We start from the raw sequence: 23,433 nt of genomic DNA, 5'->3' as shown, positions 1-23,433 counted from the left end.
AATGACACTGGATGGGAGGGGTTAAACATCTAGGGTGTTCAGTGGCTTAAAAGATGTGCCTAACCAGTGTTTGTAATGTGTGTGCTGTTTTTACTAAGGGAAGTGATGGATTTTATTCCCTGAAAAAAAATGCATCACATCCCCGCTGACAGGCAGAACTCTGTCTTGTCTCTCCTTGCCGATCAGCTGGTGGGCATCCATTGGCCCGGCACCCTGCTGATCAGCATCTGCTGTGACTAATCACATCAGAAGTGGTGCGCCCCATAGGCGAAGGTGCAGAATCACGTATACAGACAGATTAACACAGACGGACACACACACAGGCAGACAGAGAATGGCCACTCTGTAGCAGCAAATCTGCTGGGGTTGGTTGAGAGGTAGATAAGAAAAAAATAGGAGCAACCATATGTAGCTACTTCCTAAAGATACCAGATTTCTGTCTCAGACCATCTGAATTACGGTCCAGAAACAAGCAAGCAAAAAGCAAAGTCAGTACCTCCGACCAGCATATTTGGTCTGGGTCAATTACTTCAAGTACTGAAGTCTATAAACTCCAATCTTTGGACAGTCGGGCAACTGGCAGATTTTCCTAGTACAGGTTCACTGTCCAAGCAACAAAATTATACCACCAATAGGGAGTTTCAGGAAACAAAGGGGAGGAGCAAAGTTTAAAGGGTTTGTTAACCCATTCAAATAGGACTACGCCAGCCCCTCCATTAGAGGCTGGCATAGCACACTATATAAAACGAGTATTCTAAATACCGAATTTGAGCTGTCTTCAGGCCGGCCACATGGCTCGCAGCAGCTTTACAGATCCTATGGATGTCTTCTGCGGGAGGAGCTGTGATCTCCCTCCGACGTCAGCCGGGGGGGGGGGGGGGGCTTATCATGTATCTGCTTGTCTCCTCCGCAGAAGCTCTGTCTCGTAGTTGTAAAGTTGAGTCACGTGACCAGCCTGAAGACAGCTCTAAAGAGGTATTTAGACTGCTCGTTTTTACTAAGGACTTGCATAGTGTGGCATGACAGCTTCTAGTAAGAGGGGCTGGCAGTGACCATTGCAGGCTTTTATTTTTAATAGTAGAGGAGAGACAGGCAAGAAGGGGATGAGGGGAGAGAGAGGGGACAGCAGAGTAGGGCAGCTTATAATGGGACGGATTTTTTTTACAATTTAGAGGGGGGCAGATTACACAATTGTGCAATCTGCTTTAAGGGACCAGAATCTGTATTTTTTGGGTTAACAAACAATTTAAGTTGTTACATAAATAGTCAAGATATGCCAAAAATTTTATTTTTAATAATTTTAGATCCAGCAATTGTAGCAATATAGATTACCCTGAAATTGATCTGAGCTTATGCAGTTTATTTGAATTTACTGGGTTTCTGGCAGGTTTGAGGAACTACAACTCTTTATTAAATGATTCTGGATATCTTTCACTAATAAGGAAACATGTCTTTCAGTTCACAAGATACTACTAGCATTTCAATCAATTCAGCAATCATTATAAAAGCAACAATGTTTTTTTATAGATCGGATAGCTACTCACCGAAAGTTTAATATCTTTGGCACGATTGGCATATTTAAGTGTATTGTAAGTATCATCATAACTCAGAGATGATGGGCTGATGGCAGCAATCATGACTGTCCTGCAGTTTCCTCCAATGGAGTCTTTAAGAAGCCGGGTCAGTTTACTGTCTCTGTAGGGAATGTGAGCCTTTTTGCTCTAGATTTATATATATAAAAAAAAAAGTCAAGACATTTTTAATCACTTGGCTTGTTCATGCACTGCCACCTAGAGCTTAAAAATGAACACAAGTCATGTTAATCACAATTTAATCCAGTTCTGTTTTACAGATCCTACAACAGCTTTTACAAAAAACAAGTGATGGAAAGGGTGTCAATATCAGCCCCCTGTGATCCCTGCAGAGCAGCACTCTAATGCCGCATACACACGATCGGAATTCTCTTCGGAAAAATCTCTGATGGTTTTCCCGACGGAATTCCGCTCAAGCTGTCTTGCCTACACACGGTCACACCAAATTCCGATCGTTTAGAACACGGTGACGTACAACACGTACGACAGGACTGGAAAAAAAGTTCTATAGCCAGTAGCCAATAGCTTCCGTCTCGTAGTTGAATCTGAGCATGCGTGATTTTTGGCCTGTCAGAATTGCATACACACGGTCGCAATTTCGGAAAATTGAAAACATGCTATCAATTTTTGGCTGGAGGAAATTCGGACAGCTAAATTACGATGAAGCATACACACAGTGGCATTTTTCGATGAAAAGCTCTCATCTGTCTTTTTCAGGCCGGAATTCCGATTGTGTGTACGCGGCACAACTGGGAGAGTGAGGGGGGTAGTGCTGTGAGCCAATCTAGCTCATTTGCTTTGTTCTGCACTTTCCATGGACATGGAGAGCAGATAGATCACCTAAATCGCTCAGCTGCCAGTTTCTTTGCTATACAGTCACCAGGACAGGATTTACATGGTGCAGATTATTATTACAGCTACCCTGAGATTCTCATTACTTTAAAGTCAGCTTTAAAGTGACACACTCAGTCATTTTCAAAGCAATACTGCGCATGTTTTCAGTGCAGTGCAGTCATATTGTGATGCATTTTAAATGGAATCAAAGTGGCCCCAGTATGAAATTCTACTGAGCATGTTTAAAGCTGGCCATACATTAGACAATTTTCCTTTAAATTTACCAAAACGATATAATATAAGGTCAAACCTAAACACTTTCAAATTGTATGCAATCAGGCAGATCTTGCACTATATAGTTGAAGGTAAATCTAATGGACCTGAATAAGAAAAATGTGTAATGTATGGCCAGCTTAAGACAACAGCCTCACCTCCTATGTGCCCAAACTTTAAGACAAGGGTCGGTAACTTACGGCTCACGGGACACAACCGGACCACCACTGCTAAATGTCCGGCCCGTCAGTGCACGTGATGAATTCTGACATTTTCTGTAGAGCCGGCGGTTGGCTTTCTTGGGATAACCAATGCGGCCAAGAAGTCGCTTGGCTGTTATCCTCAAGTGGCAGATGGGGACTTGCACTTCCGCTGGCTGGCCAGAGACCTGAATGAAGCCAGAATCAGCTTAGATTGGGTTTTGGATTTAGTAGTCCAGAAGTGATGTCATGACATCACTTCAGGTTTACAGAAGACTTAAAAGGCACCCGATTTATTTTTATTTTTTAAATGACCGTATTCAAAACAGCCAAACTTGGGAGTAAAAGCTCCCAATTCCAAAATGCATATGCAAGTTTTGCCTGCAAATGTAACCACTTCAGCCCTGGAAGGATTTGCCCTCTTAATGACCAGGTTTTTTTTTGCGATACAGCACTGCATCTCTTTAACTGACAATTGCGTGGGCGTGCTATGCTGTAACCCAAACAAAATTTATGTTCTTTTTTTTCCCCCCACAAATAGAGCTTTCTATTGGTGGCATTTGATCAACTTTTTTTTTTTTTTTTTGCACAAAAAATAAAAATGGCAAAGTCTTCATTAGTTTAGGCCAATATGTCTTCTACATGTTTTTGTTAAAAAAATAAATAAAATAAAAATAGCAATAAGCGTATAAGAGTTGGTTTGCGCAAAAGTTACAGCTTCTACAAAATAGGGGATATATTTATGGCATTTTTATCATCAATTTTTTACTTTTTAACTAATACTGGCAGTGATCTGCAATTTTTAGCGTGACTGCGTCATTGTGGTGGACAGATCGGACACTTTAGGACCGCTGATGTTTATACAGCAATCAGAGCTAAAAATAGTCAGCTTACTGTATAAATGCCACTGGCAAGGAAGGGGTTAAAAGGAGAAGTCCAGCCAGAGCTCGTTTGACTGGACTTCCCCTATGGGTCACAGGAGTGCAATTTGTTTTGCACTCTTGCGACCCTTTTTTAGCAGACATCGGTCTGAAGTCTGCGCTCTGCTGACGCCACTGGAATCAGTCCAGGCATAAAGTCTGGATCCGCCAGGTGCCTGGACTGATGCCTGCCTCAGCCTCTCAGCGAGCTGCTGTGAGCCTGAGATGGCCGCTCCCCACCCCTCCACAGCTCAGTGGCTGACAGGCAGCAGCTCGCCGCTCAGGGTGCTGAGAGAACAGAGCCATCAGTCCGGTGGCTCGGTTCTCAGTGCAGAGGTGCCTGGGTAAAGATGCAGCATCAGACCAAAGCTGCATCCACCTAGTTGAGTATGATGGGTTAAAAAAAAAACAAAAAAAAAAAAAAACACACATATGTCTCTTAAGTGTTCCCTAGGTAGGGGTTTCTAAGACCCCATACACACTATTCGATTTTCTGCCGATTTTTGGCTTCAGATTTACCAAAACCATATAATATGAGGTCAAACTTAAGAGTTTCAATTTGTATGCAATCAGGCAGGCCCTTGCACTGCATGGTTTTGTAAATCTGAAGACAAAAATCATCAGAAAAATCGAATAGTGTGTATGGGGTTTTACTGTGGGGGCAGTGTACCGACAGGGAACAGAGAGATCGCTGTTCCTGATCCAGACTAGGAACAGCAGATCTCTCTACTTCCCTGACAGAACAGGGGGTTTGTCTGCTACATTGACAGATCCCTGTTCTGGCTCTCTGAAAGCCACCGGCGGACATCGTGGCCACTGGCCATGCGAATCGGCTCTGGCACCTCTTGGCTGGCACGCATGCCTCCTATATATCTCTTAAAGCGTCTGGCATTCACATACGGTGATTCAGTCAGCAGTGCCAACTTGCCGCCGTATAACGATAGCGGCTGGTTGTCAGTTAGTGTGTTAAGACCACACATTTGAGGTGTCGTCGCGATCGTTAGGAGAGCAATAATTCTAGTACTAGACCTCTTCTATAACTCTAAACTGGTAACCTGTAGAAATTTTTTAAATCGTGGAGATTTTTTAAATACCCTAGTTTATACTAGTTTTACGCCATTCCACAAGTGTGGGCAATTTTAAAAGCATGACATGTTGGGTATGTTATTATTATCTTCATCTATTAGCAAATGAATGTGGCCCTCCATGCTTTCACATACATTGAATACGGCCATTGAGTGGAAAAAGGTTGCAGACTCATTCAAGATAAATAAAAATGTAAAAAAATAATAATAAAAAAGAAAAAAAGGATAGGAAAGTATTCTAGAAATAATAAATCATTTAAACGAACACCCTTCCTGTCTGTAGATAGGAAAACAAAGGAATAACAGTACACGGACGAGTAATCACCTCAATTCACTTCAGTGTTGGCCTGCCCTTTTTCAGTCCAGTTATAGGAGGCCTTTATAGGAAGGTCGATTTCAAGTATTTACCCGAGCTGCGATTAAAATACACTAAATACATTTTTTTTTTTTTCACGAATACATATATTAGCCAGAAAACCCTGCCCCTATTTGGATTTAGGCCTGGTTCACACTAGTGCAATTTCCGATGTGACTTGTGTTGCACAGAAATACAGTCCCCAATGTTAAAGACATTAGGCCTGGTATGGCTCAAAAGGGGAGGGGGTGCAGCTCGTTCATTGCCTTTCCTGATCTGCCAAGCTGCATGCTTGGATAAGGTTCTGATAGGGATTTCGGGTGGGACCTCACGTCACTTTTTTTGTTTTTTGGCATAGGATCCCCTTAACGTGATTGTAAAGTATGATTTTTCTTTTTTTTTTTACCCTAATGCATTATCAGCTCCCCTCCAAAAAAATGGACCTAAGCTCGATCTCGATCCAGTGCAGTGCCCGAGAGCAGCAGCTACTATCCCTCTCTTCACTGGACTCAGTGAGAGCAGCGGGAGCCACTGGCTCCTGCTGCTGTCAATCAAATCCAGGAAGAAGGGCGTGGGATTGAGCCTGCTAGCATGCCACCATAGGAAGCGCCTTCCTATGGTGGCACATGGAGAAGAGCAGAAGCAGAGAGGGCCGGCAGGGGACCCCAGAAGTGGAGAATCGGGGGCTGGTCTGTGCAAAACCACTGCCCATTGAACCATTTACAAAAGTTTACTTTACAAACACTTCATCTCTGCCATACCAGACCTGAAGGGGATGATTCGGTGGCTGTAAAAGCAGATTTCCAGGTTTTCTGTGACTTCGGCTTGGTTCACCCACGTCACACAGTGGTACACACTGAGATCTGATAACTGCTGGGAGTGTCAATGTAAAGTTAATGACACCCACAGAATTATCCGCAGCAGCGCTAATTTAGTTAAAGATTTCCTCAGCAGCATTTTTAGAGTGATGAACACTAAACGAAAAAAAATCATAACCGTATTCGTTAATGAATGAAAATGGGACGAAAATGTGAGGCAGGAATGTCTACCCTCGTGAACAAATTTTCAGTTTTCACAGAGCTTCGCCTGCCGCAATCTGCTCCCAGCAAGCAAGCGCACCGCGACGAGACGACTGCCAGAGACCTGAGAGCGAGAGCAGCACTGTGCATTACAGGCCGGCCAGGCTGAGGCCTCCCAAGTCCCAATGACCGAGACGACCGCGCAGCCAGACGCTCAGAGCAGACAGTAATAACAGTTGTGGTACATTACCAACCACCGTCCATCCATTACAGGCCTCCTCTGACCACTGCTAGTGGCATTAAGGGCACTGGGGATTACAGGCCATCCCTCAGACCACCATCCAGCACTGTGCAGCATTACAGGCCTCCTCTGACCACTGGCAGTGCCATCCAGGCCATCCCTCAGACCCGAGACCACTATTCAGCACTGTGCAGCATTATAGGCCTCCCCAGACCACTATGCAGTAGAGCTGCACAATTTTGGCTAAAATGTGAATCACAATTTTTTTGCTCAGAATAAAGATCGAGATTTCCACGGCGTAACATTATCTTTCACATTATTCAAAAAAAAAAAAAATTGGGCTAACTTTACTGCTTTTTTCTTTTTTTTTTTTATTCATTACCTGCCTGCAGACCACCAGCTGTCATATGACGGCCAGGCGGCGTGGCTCTCGTTGCGGGAGGGTGTCATATGACATCCTCCCATTTAAACAGGGAATGCGCACGATCGTGTGCACGGATCCCTGCTCCTTCATTGGTGGCATGTCACAGAGACACTGCTCACCACCGAGGGGGGTGAACAGCCATTGGGCATGGCTGTTTAGCACATGATTGGCCATGGTGAAGTTCCACCCCACTGTGCACGGCACATGTGCGCACGTCGGTGGCGGTGTGCTCCCGGGAACACTGCCATTGGCCTGCTGTTTACCCACGTGATCGGCTGTGATCCTTTCACAGCCGATCACGAAATGTCAACAAACCATGGTAACGAGATGTTACCTGGCTCTCCTCACACACCAATCGTGTGTGAGAAGGAGATTGTGGTAACATCTCATTAGCGCTTACAGTACACACCAACCACACTGATTGCCCCCCTCCCCCAATAGAGTGTGCCCGTCACCGGGCCATCCGAGTACCCGTCACCAGGCCATCAGAGTACCCGAGTACCCATTTGCAGCCCATGCCTCATAGAATATATGTTGGGATGTTTGCTTTCCAAAATGGGGTAATTTTGTGGGTAATTCTACTGTCCTAGTGCTTCAGGACATTCAAATTGTGATAGGTAGGAATGAAATGTGTCATTTATTATTCTAGAATGCCTGAAGGTACTACAATGTTGGTCCTCTGTATGTGGACAGGCTGTTCAAAAGTCTCACATATGTGGTATCACTATACTCACTAGGAGTAGCAGAAAGTATTTTGTGGTGTAATTTTTTCTATATACATGCTGTGTTAGAGAGATCTTATAAATAGTGAACTTTGTGTATATAAAAAAAAAAAAAAAAAAAAAAGTATTTTCATTTTTTTCCCCACATTTTCAAAAAAACTTCTGGAAAAAAAATGAACCGTTCAAAAGACTCATTATGCCTCATAGATTATACGTTGGGTGTTTGCTTTCCAAAATGGTATAATTTTTTTTCTTCAAAAGTGTAAGAGGTGGTTGAGAAATGAGATGTCATTTATGCTCGTGGAACACCTAAAGGTACTACTTCAACATTGGTCCTCTGTATGTGGCCAGGCTGTGTAAAAGTCTCACATGTGGTATCGCCATACTCGGGAAGAGTAGCAGAATGTATTTTGGGGTGTAATTTGTTGTATGCATATGCTCTGTGTGAGAAATAACCTAATATGACAATTTTGTAAAAAAAATAAAAATAAAAAAAAAAGAATAATTTTCATTTCGCAAAGAATTGTGGGGAAAAAAAATTACAACTTAAAAAAAAAACTCACCATGCTACTTAATACCTTTGAATGTCTACTTTCTAAAAAGGGGTCATTGGGGGGGGGGGGGGGGGTACTTGCACTTTCCTGACTTGTTAGTGTCTCAATAAATGATACACCTTATGTACTGAAGGCCTGATCAGATGTGATCAATTTTCAGTGACTGGCACCATAGTTTGTAGACTATAACTTTCACAAAGACCAAATATACACAAATTTGGGTTATTTTTTACCAAAGATATGTAGCAGTATAAATTTTGGCCAAAATTTATGAAGAAAAATTACTAATTAGCAAAATTTTGAGAGAAAAAGAAAAGGGCATTTCCCCCCCCCCACAAAATGTAAGTTTACATTTATAGCACAAAAAAATAAATAAAACACACTAGTGATTAAATACCACCAAAAGAAAGCTCTATTTGTGTGGGAAAAAAAAAGGACGCAAGTTTCATATGAGTACAGTGTTGCATGACTGAGTAATTGTCAGTCAGAGTGCTGAAAGGTGAAATTTGGTCCGGGCAGGAAAGTGGTGTAAGTGCACTGTATTGAGGTGGTTAAAGCGTATTGTTTTAAAAGAAAATTGTATTTGAAAGACTGCTGCGCAAATACAGTGTGACATAAAATATTGCAGCAATCGCCATTCTATTCTCTACAGTCTCTGCCAATATATTATTTGGGGGGGTTCTGAGTAATTTTATAGCATTAACCACTTAAGGGCTGAGCCTATTTTTTCAGCCTTGGCGTTTACATGTTTAAATCAGTTTTTTTTTTTTTGCTAGAAAATTACTTAGAACCCCCAAACATTATATATTGTTTTTTTTCTAACACCCTAGAGAATAAAATAGCGGTCATTGCAAAACTTTTTTTCACACCGTATTTGCGCAACAGTCTTACAAGCGCAGTTTTTTTGGAAAAAATTCATTTTTTTTAATACAAAAAATAAAACACAGTAAAATTAGCCCAATTTTTTTTATATAAGAGCGAGGGGGGGGGGGGGGGGTTTAGGTCGCGCTATGGATTGTGATTCTGGCAAGAGCGGCCCCTATTTTAATTTCAACCCAATGTGGGTGGAAACAGAGGTAAAGTGGGGGGGGGGGGGGGGGAATAGGCTTGGCGCTATACAGTTTAAAATTTAAAATTCAGATAAGCAATAAGCAGGAATTTTCCAGCGTGCTGGATAATAAAATAAAATAGAGATAAAAATAAAAATAAATATATGTGTTACCAACTGGTATAAATGTGCTTATCAATGGATGTCAACAAACGATCATTATATCTTAGAAACCATACATGTCATTGGAATCATAAATTCATGAGTCATAGATCAATTAAAGCAACATACAGTTACTAAATGCCAATATTAAAGTGCAGAGTGCCAGTGAACGAAGTGTCAATGTCAAAATGCAAAAATACAATCACTAGTAATGTGAAAAAAAAAAGGAACTATAAGGGTAAAAAGGTGAAAACCAATAGTATGAAGATTGGAATATAAAATATATAATATATATAGTCCGATTATCTGTTTCACATATTGGATCCTCACATGGTGCAACTGTGGTTAAAAGGTACGTGCAAAAGTAATTACATAGGATAAAAATGCGTAAAAATACAAAAAGGTGAAAAAAATGTGATAAAATTTAAAATAAAATAAAAATAACACTAAAACTGAAAAGTAAAAATAAAAAATGAAAATAGAATTGATGGTAAATAATGTCCCAAAAAATGGTGTCCTAAAAAATGAGAAAAGTAGTGGGGTATCCTCTACAAGTGGAGGTGAAGGGAAGAGGGAAGGTGACTTCAACTGTTGCTCCCGGTGCTCTGTGACCACTTATGCAATTGCTCTCACCAGAGTTATGTCCCCGTCCGGGGTGGATCAGCCTTCACAGTATCAGCCACTATGTTGCTCTCTGGCTTGCCTCTATTGTGGTTCTGGGAGTCCCTCGTTCCTCTGTTCGTATGCCGTGCTGATTGGCCTCACAGGCCTATAAAAGGCATCAATGTGCTCTGTGTCTTTGCCAGCAAGAGACCACCATTATCGTACACGCGACTGGCGCTTGAAGAGATGGATATCTCGGTTGTGGCAGCAGCTGCTGCCGTTACCGAGATATCTCTCTTCAAAAAATGAACGTACATTGTCGTGTGCTGGTCGTAAAGTGGTTAAATGTTGATTTTAACTTGTAAGCAGCAAGTGCCAGAAAAAGGTTTAGTCTTTTAGGTGGTTAAACTTCCCTCATCTACAGGCAGAAGTTCATTCCATTGATCCAAGAAGAAATGTTACTTTGTTTATACTTATCCACTATGTTGTGATAAAATTGGCAGACTGGATTTTTTTTTTCTCCAGCTGTGATAACTCTCTGAACTTGTTAGAAAGAATTGTGAAATGCTGTTTTGAAGATCAGGAAGGAAAAAGAAAGAATCGTGATTTAGATTCTTAACGATTAATCGTGCTACTTGACTATGCAGCATTACAGGCCTCCTCAGACCGTCCAAATCTGAATCTGTGGAGTTCAAACCTTAATACCATACATAATAACATATTCGATTTTATTACTCCTGGACTGTATAAACGGAGCTTTGAAATTCTAGAAAATGCTAAAATAATGCATTATTTAACTAAACACAATCAATTTTAGTCAACTAAAATGTACTGGAGATTTTGTCGACTAAAAAGGACTAAAAACAATTGCAGAAGACTAAAACAAAAAATAGGATTTTTTGTACTCACCGTAAAATCCTTTTCTCTGTAGTTCACCGACAGACACAGCTCCTTTTCTTAGACCATTGGGTTGTTACACCACCTTCAGGAGAGGACTAACGGACGCTTGATGTCGGAAGGCCCAAGACGTACCAATCGTCCTGGTGGAGTGGGCCGAGACCAGAAAGGGGGGCACCTACCCCTTCAAGGCGTAGGCCTGTACTACAATCTGTCTTACCCATCTAGAAATAGTGGCCGATAAGACCGCCATGCCTTTTTTCGGACCAGCCATCGAAACAAACAAGGAGTCTGACGTCCGAAAGGGAGCCATAGTTGACAAATAAACCCTCAGAGCCCGGATCGCGTCCAGGGAATGGAGGGTCACCTCTTTCGGGTGTGTCGGTTTAGGACAAAGAGATGGTAACACAATGTCGTCATTGATGTGGAACGCCGAAACTAGCTTTGGCAGAAAAGAAGGTTGCGGATGCAACACCACCTTATCCTTGCGGATAACCAGATAGGGCGACTTGCAAGACAAGGCCGCCAGTTTCAAAACGCTCCTGGCTGATGTAATAGCCACTAGAAAGACCACTTTCTGGGAAAGGGTCAACAGAGGAATCTCTCTGATATTTTCAAATGGCGGTTTCTGAAAAGCCAATAACACCAGATTCAGACCCCATGGGGGTATCGGTGGACGCACCGGAGGAACTACATGTCGGACCCCTTGAACAAAAGTGCTCACCAGAGTGTGAGACGACAAGGGTCGCTGAAAAAAAAAAGACAGCCAAAGCTGATATTTGTCCTTTAATGGTGCTTAAAAGCTCATTTCTGGTCTACTCCTTGCTGTAAAAAACAGCAGGATCCTGGATATAGAATAGGAGCGCGGTCGCCATCCTTTCTTCTCCCACATGGAGATGTAGGCCTTCCAGGTACGATGATATATCTTCCCGAGAAGAAGATTTCCGTGCTCTCAACATAGTTGGAATCGCCAAGTCCAAAAGGCCCTGGTTCCTCAACACCTGGCTCTCAATAGCCATGCCGTTAAAACCAGCAACAGTAAAGCAGGATGGAGAATCGGACCATGAGACAGCAGGTCCTCTCGTAACAGCAGTCGCCAGGGGGCAACCACCACCAGGCGCACTAGGTCTGCATACCAGGGATGCTGGGGCAATCAGAATTACTGGAATCCCCTCGGCCTCCACTCTGCGGAGCAGACGTGGCAACAGTTTTAGCAGAGGAAAGGCATAGATCAGGTATAGACCACAGAGCCACCAGTGCATCTGCCCAAGGATCTCTTGTCCTGGACACAAATCTCTGCACCTTCTGATTGAGACGGGAGGCCAGAAGATCCGCGTGTGGAGTGCCCCATCGCAGACACAGTAGCCTGAACACCTCTGGATGCAATTCCCATTCTCCTGGGTACCGCATCTGACTTAGGTAGTCCGCCTGCCAGTTCTCCACTCCCAGGATGTAAATGGCCGATAGGGCCGGTACATGTTGCTCTGCCCACTCACTGAAGGATGTGAGCTTCTTGTTCCTCCTGGATGATTGACATGTGCCACCGCCGTGGCGTTGTCTGACTGGATCCTGATCGGACGCCTCATCGACCATGTGGAGAGACATAGCCTGATTGCTCGCAGCTCGAGCACATTGATCGGCAACTTGGATTCCTCCTCCGACTAATTTTCAGGGTATCACGCACAGCCGTGAGAAGTGCTCCAACAAGTGCTTTATTGCGCACGGACCTGGACGGGGACTCATCCTTACTGTCCGATCGGTCCTGGTCAGCGCCATCTGAAAGGACAGAGCAGGGGTCACCAGCCTCAGCGGGACCCGAGTCTGCATCAGAGCTCTCTCCAGAGGACAGGGGCCGTTTCTTAACCACCTTTGTGCCCATGCACCATCTCCCTCTACTGTCTGCAGGCGAACCGGTTGCAATTGCCTGGATTTTGTGGAAAGAAACACCAGTTTCTGAAGCCATGTTGACCCTACCCTGTCTGCCACCTGTTGGGGACAGCGATGGCCCCACCCTCCTAACTGCTGCAGGCTGAGGGGCCCCCACCGCAGGACTCACCACCCTGACCAAGTTCTGCGCTGTCCAGCTAGGTGTGCCTTTGTCAGCTCCCAGATGCTTGTGAGAGAAAACCGGAGTTAGACTTACCGGTAACTCTTTTTCTAGGATAGCCTCAGACATAGGGCTCCTCCCTCCGGGACAGGAATCAGGCATACACCACGTCTTAAAAGAGATGAAGAAAAAGTAGATGTGGCGCTATACCCTTGAAATCCCTAGAATGGTAGAATTGATAATAGGCTAATTTTATGAAATATGTGCCGTATATAAAAAAAAAAATAATAATAAAAAAAAAATAATATGTGTATTTATATACAATATATATATATATATATATATATATATATATATATATATATATATATATATATATATATATATATATATATATATATACTCAACTCTATACATGCATAGATGATATGCTAAGTGCTTGTGACCCTCTAATAAATATAATTAATATACACGCAATAAGTAACTCCTCGTGCGATAGTCCATAAAATGTGACAAACAATTTCCTCCGCAAAAATAGTGAAAACGTGAAGAAATAGATGGTGAAAAATATATTTTAAAAGTAATCATCAAACCCACTAGGGGTTAATAACTATAGTGAAAAACAAAATTACATAATAAATAAAATATAATGTGTAGAAATCCAACTCAGGATTAGCCAATCAGTCCAAATAAATTCTTGATAGTGCAAGGAAAAAAAGGGAGTTGCCACTTCAAAGAGAAAGATCCCCCCAACACGTGTACCTAAAAAAAGTACTCGTTACCCTCACTAGATCACCTGCCCCCTACAGGGGTGAACGCGCTGACACAGTGTGAGCCCCTGTGTCGCTGTCTGGTTTTCCTCTGGGGGGTCCCTTTAATTGGTCCGTTGGGGGTGCCAGATCTCCAAGTTATTAGCGCTCATGAACAGTCTAAGATTGCAGCGCTTCCTTCCACCTCCTAGCCTACGGCACCTGGTATTCCCAGGCGGTCTCCCATCCAGGTACTAACCAGGCCCAAAGCTGCTTAGCATCCGAGATCAGGCGCATTCAGGGTGATGTGGCCGTAGTCCCGAGATCAGACGAGATCGGGCGCATTCAGGGTGATGTGGCCGTAGGATCATCCCAGTCGAAGTCACGTGTGTTGTGACGTAACGCGTAGGATACAGAGGCATACAGACACCGGAAGAGAGTCAGGTACGAGCTCGGCGCTCGTTTTTACACTGTGCGACCTACATATGGAAATGTGAGTTTATCAATAATTTTATTTAATAAACTTCATCTGACTGAAAAATACTACACCATGGTAGGCTCTTTATCCCCACTTTATACCACGTCATACTGAATGTGAGACATCGATTCAGCGGAAAAAGAACGAAAGGACCCCCCCAGGCTCTGCTGCATACCCAGTAGGGACGCGCAGGAACACCACAATTTGAAGGAGCTTAACCCCCCTCTCCTCTTCTACATGCTGTGTACCTTACAGCAGTAAGGTAATGATTTAGCACAGCCACGAGTGTCAGTGACACTGAAGATTTTTGCCACATTAAAAAGTCACACTGTCACCGAAGAGTACTAATATCACTCAGTGTCCCTGGAAAACACTGTCACACTTGCACTATTTTGCACAGTGGACCCTATAAGAGCGCCACACTCCACTCTGGAATTTATTTACTTTGCATATTTTGCACAATTCTGCCATATATTTGCTTTTTTGCACATCAATTAGTGGCACTGATTAATATCTATATATTTATTTAGTTTATTTGCACAGAATTATTGTCTATCTATATCTTTTTGGATTTTATATCAATTTACTGTTTTTTTTATTATTGATGTGATCTAGTTTTAATACCTCATTGAAACCAGATAGTAATCTATCTGGACCCATTAGTATTTGGATACATGATAATTATGTTATGAACCCCAATTAATACCCATCTTTATTAAGTCACCATTTCCCTAAACCAGCATCCGCTAGGAGCCTCAATTCTAAATAATTTTTTTTAGGAGCGCAACACCGCTCACCTTTACATTTTTCCGTACATTTGGGTAACAGTTTGGCCCTGGCGGTGGATGCAGCACCTATAGAATATATGTATATTCCCTTTTAGCGCAGGAGTACCTACTCTACAACCTCCAGATTGTGATGAGCCCGCCACCACCATAAAGTCCTCTTGACTTTTGCCGGTATACGTATGGGTTGATCTAGGGTTTGCCCTCTGTCATCCCAGCAACTCAGCATGAGATTTTGCAGAGGTCGCTGATGCAGTCTTGCCCAAGGAACCGCTGGGAAACAAAACGTCATAAGGCACAGGACTCTCATCACCTCTCTGATCGGGAATAGCTGATTGGATTGAAGCTGGGCCACTGCCTGATCCACTTTCAGAATTTTCTCCACCGGGAGAAAAGTCTTCATCTCCACTGAGGATATCCTGTACCCCAAATAGAGGACCACTTGTGCTGGGGTAAGCTGGGACTTTTCCCGGTTGATTAACCACCCGAGAGAGATAGAAGAAAACTCTGGGCCTCCTGCAACTCTCTCTCTAGTTGCTGAAAGGAGAGGGCCACAAACAGGAGATCATCCAGGTAGGGGGATCACTGTAATGGCCCTGACTCTTAATGGAGCTAAGGCCTCTGCTAGAACCTTCGTGAAAATTCTTGGTGACGTCGATAGACCGAAAGGAAGCGCCTGGAACTGGAAACGCAGAATTTCTGCATCTATCCTTACTGCCAGCCTGAGGAATTTCTGAAATTCTTGATGTATAGGGATATGTAGATAGGCATCCCTGAGGTCTACTGTGGCCATATAACATCCTGGAAAGAGGAGGCTGGTTACAGTAAAGATAGATTCCATCCTGAATCGTTTGTACTGTACAAACCGATTCAGGGGCCGGAGATTCAGGATCTGTCTGAACTTTCCTGAAGGTTTTCTCACAACACACACATGGGAGTATACCCCCTGACCCTGCTACTGAGTAATCTGAAAGATTGAGAGGGGAACCGAACTGAACTCCAGTCGGTAACCGTTCCTTATAATATCCAAAATGAATGGACTTGAAGTGAACTTTATCCATTGTGGGAGGGATTCCCCCAGTCTCCCCTCCACTGGGACACAGGAGTCATTGGGGCTTTGAGGTGGTTTGAGGAGGATTAAATAGGATTCCTCCTCTTCCACTGCCTTTATGACCCATCCAATGTTTTTTGGGACAGCCATCTTTCTCCTGCTGGCCTTGTTGCCTGGAGCCTCGAAAAAAAAAATATTTGCCCTCAGACTTCTTCTTTCTCTCAGGAAACGCTTTCTTTCTATCCTGAGGGTGCTCCAACGCCTCCTGGAGGCCTGGCCCAAACAAGTGGTCATCCGAAAAGGGTAACCCAGAAAGTTTTAAATTTGGAGGCAGAGTCACTCTTCCAAGTCATACCTCCCTTCTTGCTGCATTTACCAGTGGCCAGTTTTACTGATTCCACGGAGGCATCCGCCAAAAAGCCCACTGCCTCGTACAGAAGGGAAAAAAGACTTCAGGAGCTGCTGTCTAGAAGTACCTGCTGAAATATGGGACTGCAACTGTGATAACCAGCCCTCCAGGTTCCTGGCACGCAAGTAGCTGCTAGAGCTGGCTTCAATCCAATCGAAGAGGCACCCCAAGCCCTCATTAGCAGCACATCCCCTCTCTGATCCATGGGATCCCTGAGCGATTCCCAAATCTTCAAGGCCAAGTCTGTCTTTGAGACTTTAGCTAAAGGTGTGTCCAGTTTAGGCACTTTATTCCAAGGATGAAAAGCATCTGCTTCAAACAGGAACCTGCGTTTGATGCTACCTGAAAAGAATGGCCTCTTTTCCGGCTGTTCCCACTCCAGCAAAATCAAATCAATTAGGGATTTATGTACGGGAAAGACCCTGGCTTTCTGAGCACTAGACCCCTGGTACATTAGGTCGTGCTTGGACAGTTGAACCTGCTCCTCACGAATTCCTAACGTGTCATCAATAGCTTTTAGTAGATCCCCCACATTGTCCAGAGATAACCTATATCTGGACCCTCTGGAAGAATCCTCCTCTTCCTCTGAGTCCAATGCCGAATCTACCTAAGAGGAGGCTTGCAATATAGACCCCCTTTCCCTCTCCCCCTCCTGACTGGGCTCGGATAGGGAAGGGAGACTAGCTGCCCTATGCATGCTTAAAGTGGGGCCCTGCATCCTATCCATAATTCCTTTGAATGACTGAAAGGTGGACGCAAGCTCATACTTTACAGACGTCAGGATTTTATGACAAGCTACCACAGAATCATCCTTGACGAGACTATTGACACAATCGGGGCATAAAGGCATCTCCCAATTGGGGCCTAACTTAGCCCCATATACGGCACATTTCTTCCTAGGGAGCTGTGTCCTGTCCTGGGTTTAAACCTAAAAACCAAAACAGAAGAGACAAAAGGACAAAATTTCCATTAAAAAGACTCCCTGACCCACAACCACCACTGTGCCCGGGTCAGCCTAGGAAGTGCCTAGTGCCACCACCAAGGGCTCCCCACCCAGGGAGGGAGAATCTGGGTCCCCAGAACCCTAAACCCCCCAGTGTAAGAATGGTCCACCCTCACCATCTTACCTGGGAGGTACCGGAGCCCACCGAACCGGAGTCCGTTGCCTGAACCACTCTACGCCGCTCCAGGTGCCTGTGTCTTCACCGATGTGCCTCTAGATACCGGAACTGTGTCTCACGGCGCCCCCTGATGACGCGGTTCTGCCTGAAGTCCTTGTCACTTCCGCCCGCTGTAACGCACAAGCCCTGGCCCTTCGCGTCCACCGAGAAAGATCACCAGAATGGCCGGCAGAGAGTTTCTCACCCGGAGGCCAAACACTACCACAGGTACGACGCTGTGGGGGACAAGGGGAGAATCACCAGGGGTCCAGCTCTCCCTGAGCTTACAGCGGCAGTGGGACAAGCATCCTACTCTTCCCCGGCAGGACAGAGGGATGCCTAGGCAGGAGGAGGTCAACGCCAGGTGTTCTTCCCAGGACAGCCCTGAGACATGGAGCTCCCTTAGTTCCTATAACGTGCTCCTTCCCGTCTGTCAGGAAACACAATAACTGAAGAGGGAGGCCTGGAGGACAACCTTTTAAGACATGGTGTATGCGTGTTTCCTGTCCCGGAGGGAGGAGTCCTATGTCTCAGAGGCTGTCCTGGAAGACGAGAGGAGAAAAACACGCTGTGCTGAGCCCCACTGTACAGCACTGAACATGAAAAACATGTTCAGGCTTCAACAAAATGGCCACCAAGCATCCAGTATAAAGGACATAATCACAGGGAAAATGCCAGACGGACTACAGTAAAATGGAGTCAGGCCATACTGCTCCCTGGTCACACAAAAAATGTCCGCCTAGCACTGTATGCAATGTGGGACAGTGAAAACAGGCAGAGGAAATGGCGGCAAACAGCACTACAGCGATCAGCAGACACAGCCTCCAGACACCCAGGGGAGAGACCTACAGACATCCAGGGCACAGCCACCCAGCGCAGTTCCCACCCCAGGTGAGAGCCCCCCCGGGAGCCCGTCTATGGCACACACACCACTCAGCAGCCCATGCAGCTGAGAGGAGAGAGGGAGGCGAGGGACCCCCGAATCGACCTCCCAGGGAATGCCCAGCCCCAATGAGGCAGGGAGAGCTGTACTTAACAGTCCTGACGAGCTGGGGAACATTCCATCACAGACCCACTCTCCGATCAGTATGGGGTGGCTGTTGGCCCAGCACACTGTGGCGCAGACATCAGTAGCCCGGTCATATGTGTGCCCTGGAGCATTGTGCTGCCCCTGGAGCTGAGGGGCATGTCGTGGCCGCCCCATCGCGGAGCTCTGGTCTGCACACGCTCGCTGGCCACGCTGAGGAGACTACAAGGATAAGGGTATCCAGCCTGTCACCCAGCCGGCTGTTGATAGCAGATCACAGGATCTTAATCTTGCGCAAAAGGCAAACTTCTGAAGAAAAAAAATCAACGGACCGATGGGCCCGCAGGGTTCATAGGTCCTCCTTCACTAGGCAGAAAAAAAACTGAGGCTGCAGGAGGCAGGCTGGGGGGTTGTTGCCTAAAAGACCGCCCCTTGGGCGGAACTAGAAAGTTCTGGTTTTGTTATAACACGTCAACATGTTCTGCCTAGTCCTCTCCTGAAGGTGGCGTAACAACCCGATGGTCTAAGAAAGGAGCTGTGTCAGTCGGTGAACGCAAGAGAAATGCCATTTTGGTTCCAAGACTAAAATTTAATCGGAATTTGCTACTAAAATTAACACTGGTTCACAGTGCAAACCGTGAAGGAATCAGATCGCATAGGTGTGAACAGCCATGCGATCCGACCAAAAAAGGGCCCTGCACCATTTTTGGTGCAAATGCGATGCGATTTTAGCCACACAGTTTGTATGGCTGAAATTGCATCGCATGTGATCTGCACAGCAATGTGGTGCTAATAACATGCGATGTCTGGCAATACACCAGTGTGAACCGGCACTAAATTGTTTGTTTGGACCTAGCTGGTCCAAACAAACTTTTCTTCACCAAGTGCTGCATTGGCCCTAAGCACCGTGCAGGCAGGCTGGGAAAGATCTGGGTCATGTGACAGCTGTATATTGATTAATAAAAAAAGTGTTTTTTTTTTCTTTATTAACAAAAATTACAATGTCATCATCCACATACAGGAGATAGAATGGACAATGTAAATTAAACATAGTGTGTTTCGTGCCACTTTAATATCTGCCTGGATTTCAGCTTCAAATTAGATTTTTGCTAGCAAAAAATTACTGAAAATGGGGTGACATGCCTCTTTGTAAAACATTTGGGGAGATCCTTGTAGAAGAACTCCAATATTTTATTATAGTTTATAAGTGACATTTTTTAAATCATTACATTCTTCCTGAAACTGTACAAACTTTAAAGAAAAAAATCTCAAAATAGAAACACATGTCTCAGTGGAAGTTATTCTGTCCTTTAAGCCCGCGATGATGGAACATCCAAAGTTTGTAAACTATTGTGGAACGTAAACATAATTAGACTCTGCCCAGCGTCCGAGCAACCTAGGCAAGGAAAACATTGTGTGTTTGCTTTTTGCCCAGGAACCGTAGATTAAATGAACACAGAACAGACACATGAGGCCTTTCATAAAGCCCCCAAAATAACAAGATACTAATTAAACATGCAACCCATATGACAGCAATCAGAACGGCCATGTATGTGCAGGGGACAGAAGGTACCTTGGCATCAGCTAGCGCATTAATGACGTTTATGAGAGCGAGAAGAGAACGATTGATGTTGGCACCTTCCCTGAGGCGTTCTCCTTTGGCATTCGTGGAAGAAGCCCTTTCAGACCCAGCCAGGTCAATAAGGCTCATCTTAGCTATGCGGATGTCCTGACTGATGCTTGCTGTGCGGTCTTGTTGTTTTACATAGATCTGCAAGAGATGACAAAGCAATGTAGTTGGTGCTCATAGAATTTGTGGCGCTCTTTAAATAAGACTAGTACTCTTTGTACCATGACCTTAAGACATGGTACAGCTTCCAGAAAAGTGTGCTGCGATTTTTACATACTGTATGCAAAATAAAAGGGTTTGTAACCACGGCAGTTATATTTTACCAAAGACTGTTGGATGGGGTTAGAGACAAAACCGATATTGCCACATGTTAAATCCCTACACAAAATGCTATGTTTGTAATGGAATGCAATTAAGGACACAAGAGTTTATAAAAACATAAATACGCTTCTTTATTCCAAAAGTATTACAATAAAACAAGTTTCCCCAATATCTCAAAGATAAAACTGGTTTCCAAAAGCTTCAGCGTAGAAGGCTGGTCGGTTTGGCAGGAATCGGCTGACTTTTGGCCCTTGTGTACAGAGCTCCTTGACCAGCTTCTGTTGAAAGAGCATGCTGGAAAAACAGTATCCGATTAGCACTGGCAGTTCCCCTGATGGAACACAATAGCTCAGCAAGGGGGAGATTGCTGCACTAACATCAGATGTGTTAGTATGGAGATCTGTAAGTTTTGTTTAAAAACATATATAGTGTATACCAGGCTGAAAGTGATTGCTATTTTTATAGGAAAATGAGACTTTACAAGCATGTTATACTTTCCTTAGTAATTTGCACAGAGCAGCCCTCTTCTCCTGGGGTCCATTTTTTATGATATGGACCCCTCCCTCCTGTTGAGTGCCCCCACAGCAAGCAGCTTGCTATGGGGGCACCTGAGCAGAATCACAGCTCCCTGTGTCCATTCAGACACAGAGTTCTGATCCGGTCCCACCCTTCTGATTGGCTAGCTGACTGACAACAGCTAATGGCACCACTGCTGTGTCTCAGCCAATTAGGAGGGAGAATCTCAGATGGCTGAGACACTCATGGACATCGCTGGACAGAGGGACCTCAGGTAAGTGTTAGGCGGATACCACACACAGAAGGCTTTTTATCTTAATGGATAGAATGCATTAAGATAACAAAAAAAAAAAAACAAAAAAAAAAAACCTTCTGCCTTTACAGCTCCTTTAAGTGTCCAGTGCAATTAGTGAGTATAAACGCTAAATATGGAGATATTTATTCCAGCCAACATGTTTCTTCAAAGTGCACCTTTTCCAGGAAGCATATGCAAATAATCTCTTTAAATGAACAATTTCATGTATACGTAAGGTGAACCATCACAAGGAAATCACAACTGTTTGTATGCATGGAGAAAGGAAAGGATTACAATCAAATACATAGAGCACAAAACCATTCTTGTAAGACATCACTAAAAGAGAACCTTGTTGATTAAAGAAAAAAATAAAAATAAATATCCAGGTTCACTTGAAAACCCGTCCCCTCAGTCACTAATACCATCATTCCTGACACTCATTCAGTTATCCACTGAAGCTGTGAGGAAAAAGCCATGTTTCCATTCATGGTTGGAACTTACATATAGCTAAGAACCTTCACTGAGGGTGCTCAGGCTGGCAAATGCTGCACTCAGTGCTTCATTGCCAGAAGAACAGGCAGAACATGAAGTCAAGTATCAGCAACAGAGGGGTGGGATATCAAAATACAGGTGAACATTTTCAGAACTAGAAATATGTGCTTACAGGAATTAAACCATACCTAACCATACTTATCAACTCAATAGGCAACCACTTCAGCCTCCTGTACTCCAAGCGTTCGGAAGGACAAACAAAGAATGCATTTGGTCTGCAGAAAAGAACATCACATGGACAACCAAATAAGTATGTTACCTGAAAGACAGCATGTGATCGAGATGAAGAAGCGTTGGCGTCTGTTGGATGCTGAGTGCGGTTAAGGTTCCCATTTGCTAACATTTGGAGTAACTGTTCTGCAGATTTGGGCTTCATGATAAAATGGGAAAAAAAATATATTAAATGGATATAAATCTCCGATTTGACAACTCTAGCAAATGCCAAGTTTGTCTTAATATGTGTTATCTTCCTATAAAAGTATTTTTGTAACATTTGTTTACGTCATGGACAACTACTAATGAAATACCAGACCTTGTGCCAGATATGTATTGCTTTGAAATTAGAGATGGAGTTAATGTAGATGTAAAGCCTCACCTAGTAAAACAACCCATTTTAAGTTAACAATAGAAACAAAAAGGCAAAACACATACATGCATATACATATTTGGGTGGAGAAATGGCAGAACATTGATCTTCCCAGTGAATAACTGCTTTAGGGCCATGTTAGCACAAGTCTGACCACTGGATAGGTAGGTTGTGCTCCCAGTACAGCCAGAAAACTGACAATGCATGGATGCGCTCTCATCCAAAATTAACTTAGATGGACGGCCATGTCTTGGCTAGTTTGCAATACTCTTTCCATTTTCAGATGATGGACTGAACAGTGCTCCCTGAGATATTCAAAACTTGGGATATTATTTTATAATCTAACCCCCGCTTTAAACTTCTCCACAACTTTATCCCTGATCTGTTAGGTGTGTTCCTTGGCCTTCATGATGCTGTTTGTACACTAATGTTCTCTAAAACAGGACCCACTAACAGGCCAGGTTTTATGTATTACCTTGGGGAGATGCAGACTAGAATACTGCAATCACTGAGCAGCAAATGATATCACCTGTGATGTATTTCAATTATCTTGCAAACCTGGCTGGTTAGTGGGCCCTGAGGACAGGGTTGATGACCACTGCTCTAACAAACCTCGGAGGGCTTCACAGAACAGCTGTATTTATCCCGAGATTAAATTACACACAGGTGGACTCTATTTACCAATTAGGTGACTTCTGAAGGCAGTTGGTTCCACTAGAGTTTAGTTAGGGGTATCAGTAAAGGGGGCCGAATACAAATGCTGCCACACTTTTCAGATATTTGTAAAACATTTTGAAACCCATTTATCATTTTCCTTCCACTTAACAATTACGTGCCACTTTATGTTGGCCATCACATAAAATAGCAATTAAATACATTTAAGTTTTTGGTTGTAACC

The 23,433-nt window shown here is 43.9% G+C and overlaps 1 protein-coding gene and 1 pseudogene across 1 annotated transcript in view; both read right to left on the bottom strand.

Annotated features, from left to right (window-relative positions):
• The window catches only part of LOC143934139 (kinesin-like protein KIF18B), a 99,151-nt gene that overhangs the window by 59,042 nt on the left and 16,676 nt on the right, over positions 1-23,433 (bottom strand). The window contains exons 5-7 of the mRNA XM_077457499.1: positions 22,209-22,319; positions 20,209-20,406; positions 1,545-1,721 (exon numbers count right to left, since the gene is read on the bottom strand). Coding sequence (XP_077313625.1) covers positions 1,545-1,721; positions 20,209-20,406; positions 22,209-22,319 — 486 coding nt within the window. The remainder of the gene's footprint in view (positions 1-1,544; positions 1,722-20,208; positions 20,407-22,208; positions 22,320-23,433) is intronic.
• LOC143934658 (5S ribosomal RNA) lies at positions 13,936-14,092 on the bottom strand (annotated as a pseudogene).

The sequence above is a fragment of the Lithobates pipiens genome, unplaced genomic scaffold (assembly GCF_037356315.1).
Source record: "Lithobates pipiens isolate NorthernLeopardFrog02 unplaced genomic scaffold, aLitPip1_a1.2 Scaffold_27, whole genome shotgun sequence".
In the NCBI taxonomy this organism is placed as follows: domain Eukaryota; kingdom Metazoa; phylum Chordata; class Amphibia; order Anura; family Ranidae; genus Lithobates; species Lithobates pipiens.
This window is presented reverse-complemented; position numbering and strand designations above follow the sequence as displayed.